This window comes from Bufo bufo, chromosome 4 (assembly GCF_905171765.1).
Source record: "Bufo bufo chromosome 4, aBufBuf1.1, whole genome shotgun sequence".
Classification (NCBI taxonomy): Eukaryota; Metazoa; Chordata; class Amphibia; order Anura; family Bufonidae; genus Bufo; species Bufo bufo.
In genome coordinates, this window is record NC_053392.1 from 463,829,156 (window position 1) to 463,842,572 (window position 13,417).

The window sequence follows — 13,417 nt, forward strand, 5'->3', positions numbered from 1 at the left end:
TATCCCCAGAATCACCTAGCTTGATAAGATATCTCCTTGTAGGCCCCCGCCACCCACACACTGGGGATAGACTTCCTGAAGCGTAGGTGTGTTGAAAAAAAAAGTGTTTGATACACATGTATCATAGCAAAATTGTTAACAAGCTGCTTATGTTCCATTTACAAAAAGAAAAAAATGTGGTTCCTTTCAGCGTTTAATGTGGAACCATTTACTGCCAATTTACTGCTTTCAGTACATTTAGCAAATTTACTAGAACAATATCATCAGGTCTTTTCATTTGTACCAACAGAAAAAAGCAGAGTAGAATTTCTCTAAATTTATTTCCTGTAAATATTTTTTTTTATTATTTAAGTTGATATTTTATAACCTATAAAATGAGAGCCAACAATATCTTTACAGCTCCCTTAATCCATCAAATTATCAAATCTCATACTGGTGCATACAGGGGCGGATTGGGCACAGACCCTAAAGGGAAATTTCCGTTGGGCCCCCCACACGGCCGCCAGTTAGGTACATAATGATCTGATACTCTCAGCATTAATTAATGATAGCAGCATCTGGTACTTATGCACCTGTTTAGCAGAAGAAAGCGCCCTTCTGCATTCAACTGTATTGCCGAACTCAGGATGGGGGGGGGGGGGGGGCAGTATTTTGTGCTGCACTGTGTGTTTGGTTCTGCCGGGGTAGTATTTCATGCTGCTCTACAGTATTGCTAGCACCTCCCAGATTTGTTGGCCCTGATTACTTATATCGGCACTGACTTCTGTAAATTTGGACCCACCTACCATATGGTGCCACTTTTAGTTTTTTTTTTCCAGGGCCACTTTAAATTCCCAATCCGCCCCTAGGTGCATATGTGTATTCAAATTGCAAACAGTAATAATAAATGAAAAATAAACAGCCATATGCCTGTATAAATGGCAAATCCTACAGTCGCCCCACTGAATATTCTCTGAGCAAGGCTGAATATGTTGAGACCGCTGCAAGGACATTACATTAAGATTACATCGTAATTAAGATGAAAAATACAACAAATCAATGTAGTAGTCAGTCACTTTTTCTCACAAAGAATTAAGCAAAAATGTGCTACCTGTGATGAATGATGGCATTTTGTAACCACTACCGCACACATGTAGATAAATATACATAATGGCCTGTTTATTCTCAGCGCCTACTTAACACCTATTTAAGATTTTGTAGGGCCAAATCCACACATTCTAATATCCTGCAATATCTTATGCGTTCAAAAATTAAGATCAGACTTCTGCCAGCCATATATTTTAGATAGCTGTTGGTGAAACTTGTTTGGCTGCATGTGTTCTGAATGGGAAGGGGGAGGAAGCTACTACCAGACATCTCTGGCGGCTAAACTCTCCCAGAACACAAGGATCGGGCATGTTGATATCCAACTACTTAAAGGGGTTGTCCTGGCTTTTACTATTGATTACATATCCCCAGTATAGGTCATCAATAAAAAATTGGCGGAGGTCCTACACTTGGCACCCACGCCGATTATCTGTATGAGGAGACGGCACGCGCAAAGACAGCAGCAGCGGACAGGAAGAGAGAAGGGAGACGGCACGTGTGCACTGCGCGAGCGGTCTCCTCATACAGCTGATCGGCGGGGGTGCCAGGTGTCGGACCCCTGCCGATCTGATATTGTTGACCTATCCTGACAGTTCAAGGGGGAGGGGTGATCTCATTCACTGTATGGGGAGGGGCAACGTCTACAGACAGATTCAATGTTTCTGGTCAGCATAGTGATGCTAATGTCTGTAAAGTGCGTGAAATAAATAATAATATTTATCTCTCCCTCCATCTTACTCACCCATCTGTCCTCCTCAGTTCTTTTCCTTAACATAAAAGCTTTCCTCTCCAAACACACACAGCCACCTTATACCCTCTCCTACGACCACTTATTAACAGTTTCTCTGCTTCTCCTAACTGCTGGCGATATATATCTCTAAATCCTGGGCCTCCTTAGCAGATCTCTACAATCATATCTACCTTCCACTAAATTCCCTTCCACAAATTTCTGTAACCCCTCAAATCTTAAAAATATTTGCCCCTGCTTCCCCAGTTTCTCTCAGAGGAGCATTATGGAATGCTCGCTATTTCTTCAACAAACTACATTCATGACCTTTTCATCTCTCACAAACTTTCCTTCCTGGGCCTAACAGAAGCATGGCTCACACCTTCTGACACAGCCTCCCCTGCTGAACTCTCTTATGGTGGTCTTCAGATTACTCGCATTCCCCGCCCCTACAGCAAGCATGGTGGAGGAGCTGGTCTTCTTCTTCAGCCCAACTCCAATGCTCCCCTTAAAGGACTTCTGTCATCAGTAACATAGTTATTAAACTGGCTGACTTTAGGCGTGGTCTAATGTCACCTGAAGCTAGCAGTCTGTGTACCTTCTGTCTATGTGCACTGCCTGCTGCTTCCAACTCAAGAATATCTCTCATATACGCACATTCCTCAACTAGGAGGGTACAAAAATGCTTGTACTTGACTTCATCATCTCCTGCCTATACTACCTCAACATCCTCCTTTGAGGCCTCCCATAAACACTCTTGCACCCTTCCAATCTATCCTCAACTCTACTGCCCAGCTAATCCACCTTTTCTGCATTACTTCTCTGTCTCTTTTCTCTGCCAATCCCTTCATTGGCACTTCCCTCACTATAACTCTCTACCCCAATATATCAGACTGTCACCTATCGTGGAAACCTTCAAAAGACACCTGAAAACCTAGCTCTTCAGACAAGCCTACAACTTACAATAACCCTGCTACCACTATACCGCCATATGAGCAGCTTCTACCCTCACCTACTGTATCTTTTCCCTATCCCTTGTAGATTTCAAGCCCTTGTAGGCAGGGTCCTCTCGCCTTCTGTATCAGTTTATAACTTGTTCATGCTTATTGTACTTGTACCTTTTTATATGTACAGCGCCATGTAATAAATTACACTTTAATAATAAATAATAATAATTTGTATAAAGAAATACACTCTCTGATAGATATTACCATCAAAGGGAGTATTTTACTATACAGTTCACCAGCCATTGTATGCAACCAATACAAGGCAAGTCTCGAGAATGCTTTTAACCCCCATAAGGCAGCGGAGAAAGACTTCAGATTTCCGCATCACTGAAGCTAGGGTTGCATAGCTGAACGAGTAAAAGTAGCCTGCCTCCAGACATAGTATGACGAGATGAATGAGTAAGTTGATTTTTATTTTTTTTAAAGTCCCAAAAGATGTTGAAAGTGGCCCCCGTTCACATCTATGCATCCTTGGGCAGGTCGTATTATGTCGGCTGATACTGCTGGTGATGCTGCGGATGGTGTTTGTGATGTTTCCCTTCAGTTCATCCGGGGATGTGGATTGTTAGCGGACACTTTCTGTTTTAAATTTCCCCACAGATAAAAATTGCAAGTGGACAAGTCTGGGGAACGTGGTAGCCATAACCCCTTGCTCTCAGTTCGCTCCTCCGTAAACAGTTCATGAACCCGTGGCAGTGAGTTCTGTGAGGTGAGGCATGTTGCCCCATCTGGTTGGAAAAATCAGGACATTTTTTCTTCTGCAACATCAATGTTGAAGAGCTGCAAGCAGTATCAGCCGAGATGATCCGATGTGACCAAAGATGCATGGGCATGAACGGGGACTACTTTCAGCATCTTTTGTGACTTGTGGGTAATTAAAAAAAAATTATAATTCACTTGCTCATTCATTTTGTCATACTATAGCTGGAGGCGGGCTACTTTTTTTGTGGGCAACCTGTATAAAATATAAAACAAAATAAATTGTTAAAAAAGCAAAAAAATAAATAAATAAAAATTACTGTAGGTAAATAGTCACTTGTTAAATCCCCTGTCACTCTAGCTCTGATGCCTGACCGGTCTTTGTGATGCACATAATCACTACGGTCAATCACTGTCTTCTTTTGTGATGTCAAGAAGTATGGCACATACCACTGAAGCCGATAATAAGCCAGGAATAGCAGATGAGTACTTTATTTTTTAACTGATATAACATTTGCTGCTACCTGACTTTTTTTTTTTTCTCATACAACAACCCTTTAATTATATCAGTACCCTTTTTGTCCAAAAGTCAAAGTTTTTGTTAAATCAGTAATTGTTCAACATGGTACTGATTAAAAGGGTTTTCCAAAAATATTAACTGAAGACCAATCCTCTGGATTGGTCATCAGCGTGACCCCCGCTGATCAGCTGTTTGAGAAGGCACTGGCGCATGCAGTAGTGTTGTGGCCTTCTTGTAGCTTTCCCTAGGCTATGTGATGTACATTCAATCAGTCACATGGCCTAGGCGCAGCTCAGCCTCATTTAAGTGAATGGGGCTGAGTTGCGATACCAAGCACAGGCACTATACAAAATACGTCATCAGTATTTGATCAGTGGGGTTCCGACAGCCAGGACCCCGGTTGATCAGCTGTTTTGATAAGGCAGCTGCGCTCCTGTGAGCGTCACTACCTTCTCGCAGCTTATTGAGCACAGCGCCGTACATTGTATAGCGGCTATGCTTGGTATTGCAGCTCAGCCCGATTCACTTCAATGGGGCTGAGCTGCTCCTGGGCCACGTGATCGATTAACATGTCGTCACTGACCTAGTCAAAGCTGATTGGCGGGGGTCCCGGGTGTCAGACCCCTACTGATCAGATACTTATGACCTGTCCAGGGGATAGGACATCAGTAAAAATAATCTCAGAAAAACCCTTTAAGGAAGAAAAAAAAAGATAGGTGCCTCTTTTAAACACAATTTCTTGCAGTGTTTACTCAATCAGGTAAATTATACAAGACAAGCACAATAAAATGTACACAGTGCTGGCTGAAATTAGTAAGGAATGTTTCTTACCTGTGACTATATCGAATGGCTATGGTCAATCCAAGCTGTAAAGATAAGTAGTCAATGTTACCTTTCATACATTGCAGGAAATTGTAAGACATGTTAAAGCAATAAGTTGTCTTAAAGAACATTTCTATTGAGATATTAAAAGGGAATTTGTCAACAGCGACCTACCTATCCAACTCTTGCATACACAAGTAGCTGTGGTTCACCTGATTAAAACACAGCTTTTCTTTTGTTGATCCAAGTCTCCAAAATAAAAACTGTTTTAACCACTTAAGGACCACAGGTTTATACCCCCCTAAAGACCAGGCCCTTTTTTACAATTCTGCACTACACTACTTTCACCGTTTATTGCTCGGTCATGCAACTTACCACCCAAATGAATTTTACCTCCTTTTCTTCTCACTAATAGAGCTTTCATTTGGTGGTATTTCATTGCTGCTGACATTTTTACTTTTTTTGTTATTAATCGAAATTTAACGTTTTTTTTGCAAAAAAATGACATTTTTCACTTTCAGTTGTAAAATTTTGCAAAAAAAACGAGATCCATATAGAAATTTTGTTCTAAATTTATAGTTCTACATGTCTTTGATAAAAAAAAAATGTTTGGGTAAAAAAAAAATGGTTTGGGTAAAAGTTATAGCGTTTACAAACTATGGTACAAAAATGTGAATTTCCGCTTTTTGAAGCAGCTCTGACTTTCTGAGCACCTGTCATGTTTCCTGAGGTTCTACAATGCCCAGACAGTACAAACACCCCACAAATGACCCCATTTCGGAAAGTACACACCCTAAGGTATTCGCTGATGGGCATAGTGAGTTCATAGAACTTTTTATTTTTTGTCACAAGTTAGCGGAAAATGATGATTTTTTTTTTTTTTTTTCTTACAAAGTCTCATATTCCACTAACTTGTGACAAAAAATAAAAACTTCTATGAACTCACTATGCCCATCACGAAATACCTTGGGGTCTCTTCTTTCCAAAATGGGGTCACTTGTGGGGTAGTTATACTGCCCTGGCATTCTAGGGGCCCAAATGTGTGGTAAGGAGTTTGAAATCAAATTCTGTAAAAAATGAACTGTGAAATCCGAAAGGTGCTCTTTGGAATATGGGCCCCTTTGCCCACCTAGGCTGCAAAAAGTGTCACACATCTGGTATCTCTGTATTCAGGAGAAGTTGAGGAATGTGTTTTGGGGTGTCTTTTTACATATACCCATGCTGGGTGAGATAAATATCTTGGTCAAATGCAAACTTTGTATAAAAAAAATGGGAAAAGTTGTCTTTTGCCAAGATATTTCTCTCACCCAGCATGGGTATATGTAAAATGACACCCCAAAACACATTCCCCAACTTCTCCTGAGTACGGCGATACCAGATGTGTGACACTTTTTTGCAGCCTAGGTGGGCAAAGGGGCCCATATTCCAAAGAGCACCTTTCGGATTTCACAGGTCATTTTTTACAGAATTTGATTTCAAACTCCTTACCACACATTCGGGCCCCTAGAATGCCAGGGCAGTATAACTACCCCACAAGTGACCCCATTTTGGAAAGAAGAGACCCCAAGGTATTTCGTGAGGGGCATGGCAAGTTCCTAGAATTTTTTATTTTTTGTCACAAGTTAGTGGAAAATGATGATTATTTTATTTTTTATTTTTTTCATACAAAGTCTCATATTCCACTAACTTGTGACAAAAAATAAAAACTTCCATGAACTCACTATGCCCATCAGCGAATACCTTGGGGTCTCTTCTTTCCAAAATGGGGTCACTTGTGGGGTAGTTATACTGCCCTGGCATTCTAGGGGCCCGAATGTGTGGTAAGGAGTTTGAAATCAAATTCTGTAAAAAATGACCTGTGAAATCCGAAAGGTGCTCTTTGGAATATGGGCCTCTTTGCCCACCTAGGCTGCAAAAAAGTGTCACACATCTGGTATCGCCGTACTCAGGAGAAGTTGAGGAATGTGTTTTGGGGTGTCTTTTTACATATACCCATGCTGGGTGAGATAAATATCTTGGTCAAATGCCAACTTTGTATAAAAAAATTGGAAAAGTTGTCTTTTGCCAAGATATTTCTCTCACCCAGCAGGGGTATATGTAAAATGACACCCCAAAACACATTCCCCACCTTCTCCTGAGTACGGGGATACCAGATGTGTGACACTTTTTTGCAGCCTAGGTGGGCAAAGGGGCCCATATTCCAAAGAGCACCTTTCGGATTTCACAGGTCATTTTTTACAGAATTTGATTTCAAACTCCTTACCACACATTTGGGCCCCTAGAATGCCAGGGCAGTATAACTACCCCACAAGTGACCCCATTTTGGAAAGAAGAGACCCCAAGGTATTCGTTGATGGGCATAGTGAGTTCATGGAAGGTTTTATTTTTTGTCACAAGTTAGTGGAATATGAGACTTTGTATGAAAAAAAAAAAAAAAATAAATCAGCATTTTCCACTAACTTGGGACAAAAAATAAAAAATTCTAGGAACTCGCCATGCCCCTCACGGAATACCTTAGGGTGTCTTCTTTCCAAAATGGGGTCACTTGTGGGGTAGTTATACTGCCCTGGCATTTTCCAGGGGCCCTAATGTGTGGTAAGTAGGTAAATGACCTGTGAAATCCTAAAGGTGCTCTTTGGAATATGGGCCCCTTTGCCCACCTAGGCTGCAAAAAAGTGTCACACATGTGGTATCGCCGTATTCAGGAGAAGTTGGGGAATGTGTTTTGGGGTGTCATTTTACATATACCCTTGCTGGGTGAGAGAAATATCTTGGCAAAAGACAACTTTTCCCATTTTTTTATACAAAGTTGGCATTTGACCAAGATATTTCTCTCACCCAGCATGGGTATATGTAAAATGACACCCCAAAACACATTCCCCAACTTCTCCTGAGTACGGCGATACCAGATGTGTGACACTTTTTTGAAGCCTAGATGCGCAAAGGTGCCCAAATTCCTTTTAGGAGGGCATTTTTAGACATATGGATACCAGACTTCTTCTCACGCTTTGGGGCCCCTAGAATGCCAGGGCAGTATAAATACCCCACATGTGACCCCATTTTGGAAAGAAGACACCCCAAGGTATTCAATGAGGGGCATGGCGAGTTCATAGAAATTATTTTTTTTTGGCACAAGTTAGCGGAAATTGATATTTTTTTTTTTTTTCTCACAAAGTCTCCCGTTCCGCTAACTTGGGACAAAAATTTCAATCTTTCATGGACTCAATATGCCCCTCACGGAATACCTGGGGGTGTCTTCTTTCCGAAATGGGGTCACATGTGGGGTATTTATACTGCCCTGGCATTCAAGGGGCCCTAAAGCGTGAGAAGAAGTCTGGAATATAAATGTCTAAAAAATTTTACGCCTTTGGTTTCCGTGAGGGGTATGGTGAGTTCATGTGAGATTTTATTTTTTGACACAAGTTAGTGGAATATGAGACTTTGTAAGAAAAAAATAATAATAATTCCGCTAACTTGGGCCAAAAAAATGTCTGAATGGAGCCTTACAGGGGGGTGATCAATGACAGGGGGGTGATCAATGACAGGGGGGTGATCAATGACAGGGGGGGTGATCAATGACAGGGGGGTGATCAGGGAGTCTATATGGGGTGATCACCACAGTCATTGATCATGCCCCTGTAAGGCTTCATTCAGACGTCCGGATGCGTTTTGCGGATCCGATCCATCTATCAGTGCATCCGTAAAAATCATGCGGACATCTGAATGGAGCTTTACAGGGGGGTAATCAATGACAGGGGGGTGATCAGGGAGTCTATATGGGGTGATCACCACAGTCATTGATCATGCCCCTGTAAGGCTTCATTCAGACGTCCGGATGCGTTTTGCGGATCCGATCCATCTATCAGTGGATCCGTAAAAATCATGCGGACGTCTGAATGGAGCTTTACAGGGGGGTAATCAATGACAGGGGGGTGATCAGGGAGTCTATATGGGGTGATCACCACAGTCATTGATCACGCCCCTGTAAGGCTTCATTCAGACGTCCGGATGCGTTTTGCGGATCCGATCCATCTATCAGTGGATCCGTAAAAATCATGCGGACGTCTGAATGGAGCTTTACAGGGGGGTAATCAATGACAGGGGGGTGATCAGGGAGTCTATATGGGGTGATCACCACAGTCATTGATCACGCCCCTGTAAGGCTTCATTCAGACGTCCGGATGCGTTTTGCGGATCCGATCCATCTATCAGTGCATCCGTAAAAATCATATGGACATCTGAATGCAGCCTTACAGGGGGGTGATCAATGACAGGGGGGTGATCAGGGAGTCTATATGGGGTGATCACCACAGTCATTGATCACGCCCCTGTAGGGCTTCATTCAGACGTCCGGATGCGTTTTGCGGATCCGATCCATCTATCAGTGCATCCGTAAAAATCATGCGGACATCTGAATGGAGCTTTACAGGGGGGTGATCAGGGAGTCTATATGGGGTGATCACCACAGTCATTGATCATGCCCCTGTAAGGCTTCATTCAGACGTCCGGATGCGTTTTGCGGATCCGATCCATCTATCAGTGGATCCGTAAAAATCATGCGGACATCTGAATGGAGCTTTACAGGGGGTTGATCAATGACAGGGGGGTAATCAATGACAGGGGGGTGATCAGGGAGTCTATATGGGGTGATCACCACAGTCATTGATCACGCCCCTGTAAGGCTTCATTCAGACGTCCGGATGCGTTTTGCGGATCCGATCCATCTATCAGTGGATCCGTAAAAATCATGCGGACATCTGAATGGAGCTTTACAGGGGGGTAATCAATGACAGGGGGGTGATCAGGGAGTCTATATGGGGTGATCACCACAGTCATTGATCACGCCCCTGTAAGGCTTCATTCAGACGTCCGGATGCGTTTTGCGGATCCGATCCATCTATCAGTGGATCCGTAAAAATCATGCGGACGTCTGAATGGAGCTTTACAGGGGGGTAATCAATGACAGGGGGGTAATCAATGACAGGGGGGTGATCAGGGAGTCTATATGGGGTGATCAGGGGCTAATAAGGGGTTAATAACTGACGGGGGGGGGGTGTAGTGTAGTGTAGTGGTGCTTGGTGCTACTTTACTGAGCTACCTGTGTCCTCTGGTGGTCGATCCAAACAAAGGGGACCACCAGAGGACCAGGTAGCAGGTATATTAGACGCTGTTATCAAAACAGCGTCTAATATACCTGTTAGGGGTTAAAAAAAACACATCTCCAGCCTGCCAGCGAACGATCGCCGCTGGCAGGCTGGAGATCAACTCTCTTACCTTCCGTTCCTGTGAGCGCGCGCGCCTGTGTGCGCGCGTTCACAGGAAATCTCGGATCACGCGAGATGACGCCTATTGGCGTTAGTGTGACCTGGGAGCGCCGCAGAAATGACGCCTTTCGGCGTTAGCGTGACGGTAAGTGGTTAATCAGGTGAACCACAGCTGTATGTTTATCCAAACAGTTGGATAAGGGGGTCACTGGTGACAGATTCCCTTTAAAGAGCACCTGTCCCTATACTCTAAGTATAATCAGAGAATCAGAGCAGTTGTCTCGCCAGCTGAGATGTCACGATCACTAACGACTGCAGCATTGAAGAAGCCAGACAGTAGGTATTGCTAGAGTGCAGCTGTCATTCACTGTTGCAAGCTTTCAGGTGTACTATGACACATACTGCACGTGTTATCATATACTATGATGTAACCAGTATGACATATACCTTCATAGCTCCTAGAGCCTGAAACGTTAGTGCTAATCTTGTAGGCGTGAGCGCAGCTAGCATTGCATTAAATCGGGCACTCTTGTTCTCAATTGGTGAGCTGTATTTGCCGTCAGAAGAGACTGAGCCAAACCTGAGGAGAAAAAGAAACACATTTTGATTAAGAAAATCTCACACAGAGTCATTCCATATTGGCCTACAATGGATGGAAGGGTCTGTTTACACAGTCAGGATATTATGAGTCTATAAAAAAGATTCTGCATCCCATACACGTGAATGGGGTTTCCACAACCCTATTCACACACTATGGAAAATTTCTACACAAATTTTTGCATGCGCCACCTAAACAAAAAAAACTTTTAAAAAACTGTGATAATAAATAGCATTCAACTGATTTCTGCAGATTCCACATGTAAAAGCTGGTGGATTAGCCATATGTTAAAGGCTCTGTAAACTTTCGGAGGCAATAGTTTTTATGATTGTATGTTACTCATTTTGGGCTAAAAATCTTTTTTTCAATTGGCCTTTATTAAAAATATTGAGCTATTAAACAGTTTTTCTACCTGTGTGACTGGTACTTTCACTTTGTGCCATTATCTAATAAACCTTATCTCTAAACTACTAAGAGGTCATAAACACTTATTTCAGCAACATTCTTATCAGTAAGATAAGAACTGAGCTATAATGAGTGTTGATAATGTCAGAGAGCCGAGATAAGGAGTCCGTCTGCTCCCCAGATGATGGAAAAGACAAAAAAATCCACATGCTGCCACTACAGCATCTCAGCTCTATACAAAAAAAGATGCCATATTTTTAATAAAACACAAATTAAAAAAATTATTTTTAGCTCAAAATGAGTACCATGCAATAATAAAAAATAAAAAAATTGGCCCCAAGGGTGTAAATAACCTTTAACCACCTCCGGACCGCCTAACGCAGGATTGCGTTCCGGAGGTGGCAGCGCTGCGCAGAGTCACGCATATACGCGTCATCTCGCGAGACGCGAGATTTCGCTCAAAGCCGGCCCGCGCATGCGCATCGCGGGCCGGCAAAATTAAAAGAAGTATTTCGTCACCAGCCTGCCAGCAACGATCATTGGCTGGCAGGCTGGCGATTTTCAAAAAATCCAATCCAAAGTCATATAACAGATCGTATTAGTAAATATGATCTGTTATATGGCTTGTCTGCTCCTGTGCTAGTCCTTTTCGTCGGTTGGATCCAGCACAGGAGCAGACTGAACTGTGAGTAGCACCAACACTACACCTTAGCCCCAGATCACCCACCTGCACCCCAATTAACCCTTTGATCACCCCTTTGATCGCCCCTGTCAATCACTAGTGAAAGGAAAAAAAGTGATCAGTGTAAACTGTCACTTTTTTTTTTTCACTGGTATTGGCTGTTAGGTTTTAGGGATAGTTTAGGCCCCTTGGTTAGGTAGTTAGCGTCAGTTAGCGCCCACCCCACCGCACCGCAGTCACTTTTATTCGCTGTTTAGCGTATCGCTAATCAGCATTTGTACTTTTATAGTATCTGTAAGTGATCAAAACTGATCACGGTCAGATCTATAATAGTATTAGTGTCACCTTAGCTCGCCCTCCACCCAAAACGCAGTGTTTGCCCGATCAGGCCTGATCGGTCGCCCACACGTGCGTTCACCCACGCCCGCCCCACCGCAGTGACAAAAAATATATATTTTTTGATCACTGCACATTCATTTTACACGCACTGCGGCGATAAAAAAATCAGTTTTGATATTTTTTATCAACCGCAGCAGCCTCCGGTACTTCGCTAGCCTCCCCTTTGTAAGACAGGTTTGCTTTTTTTCTTGGGTAGTCTCAGGGAATACCCCTAAATTTAGTAGTCCAAAATGTCAAACAGGGGGTATTCTTCTGAAGAGGCCTACAGGATTCTGACCCAGTCGGATGAGGAGTGGGAACCCTCATCTGACGAATCTAGCGGGTCAGAATATGAACCTGTGGAAAGCAGTGGCTCTCTGACCCAAAGTTCGGACGAGGAGGTGGAGGTCCCTGGCAGCACCAGGCGTACCCGGCCCCATGTCGCTAGACCACAGGTTACGCAGGATCCGCTTCAAGAGCAGCAGAGTGGGGCTGTCGCTGCCGGATCACGTGGTGAGGCATACACCAGCAGCGCAGCCCTTCCTGGACCTAGTACCAGCACTGCCGTACAACATGGTGAAGTAGCGAGCACCAGAAGGGCAGTTGAAGCTGGTACGGTGGCACGTGCAATAGTTACCCCGTCGCAGCCACCGCAAAGACGGGCCCGTAGAGCCCCTAGAGTCCCTGAGGTGCTGGCAAATCCTGATTGGCAGTCACCAACTTCAGCCGCACCAGTAGTTCCCCCTTTCACCGCCCAGTCTGGAGTTCGGGTTGAGACGGCTCAAATCGGTTCGGCCCTGGGATTTTTTGAGCTGTTCTTGACTGCGGAGCTCTTGGACTTAGTCGTGGCAGAGACCAACCAGTATGCCACACAATTTATAACCGCTAACCCGGGAAGCTATTATGCCCAGCCTTTCCGGTGGAAACCAGTCCAAGTTTCCGAACTTAAAATTTTTTTGGGCCTTCTCCTCAACATGGGCCTGACAAAAAAGCATGAATTGCGGTCACATTGGTCAACGAACCCAATTCATCACATGCCCATGTTCTCTGCTGCTATGTCCAGGACACGATTTGAGACCATCCTACGTTTTCTGCATTTTAGCGACAATACCACCTCCCGTCCCAGAGGCCACCCTGCTTTTGACCGGCTCCACAAAATTCGGCCCCTCATAGACCATTTCAACCTGAAATTTGCAGATTTGTATACCCCTGAGCAAAACATCTGCGTA

The 13,417-nt window shown here is 43.7% G+C and overlaps 1 protein-coding gene across 1 annotated transcript in view; it reads right to left on the reverse strand.

The window, feature by feature from the left end:
- ACOXL (acyl-CoA oxidase like) overlaps positions 1–13,417 on the reverse strand; it is a 625,524-nt gene that overhangs the window by 467,955 nt on the left and 144,152 nt on the right. Inside the window, 2 exon segments of the mRNA XM_040429469.1 lie at positions 4,871–4,905; positions 10,573–10,705. Coding sequence (XP_040285403.1) covers positions 4,871–4,905; positions 10,573–10,705 — 168 coding nt within the window.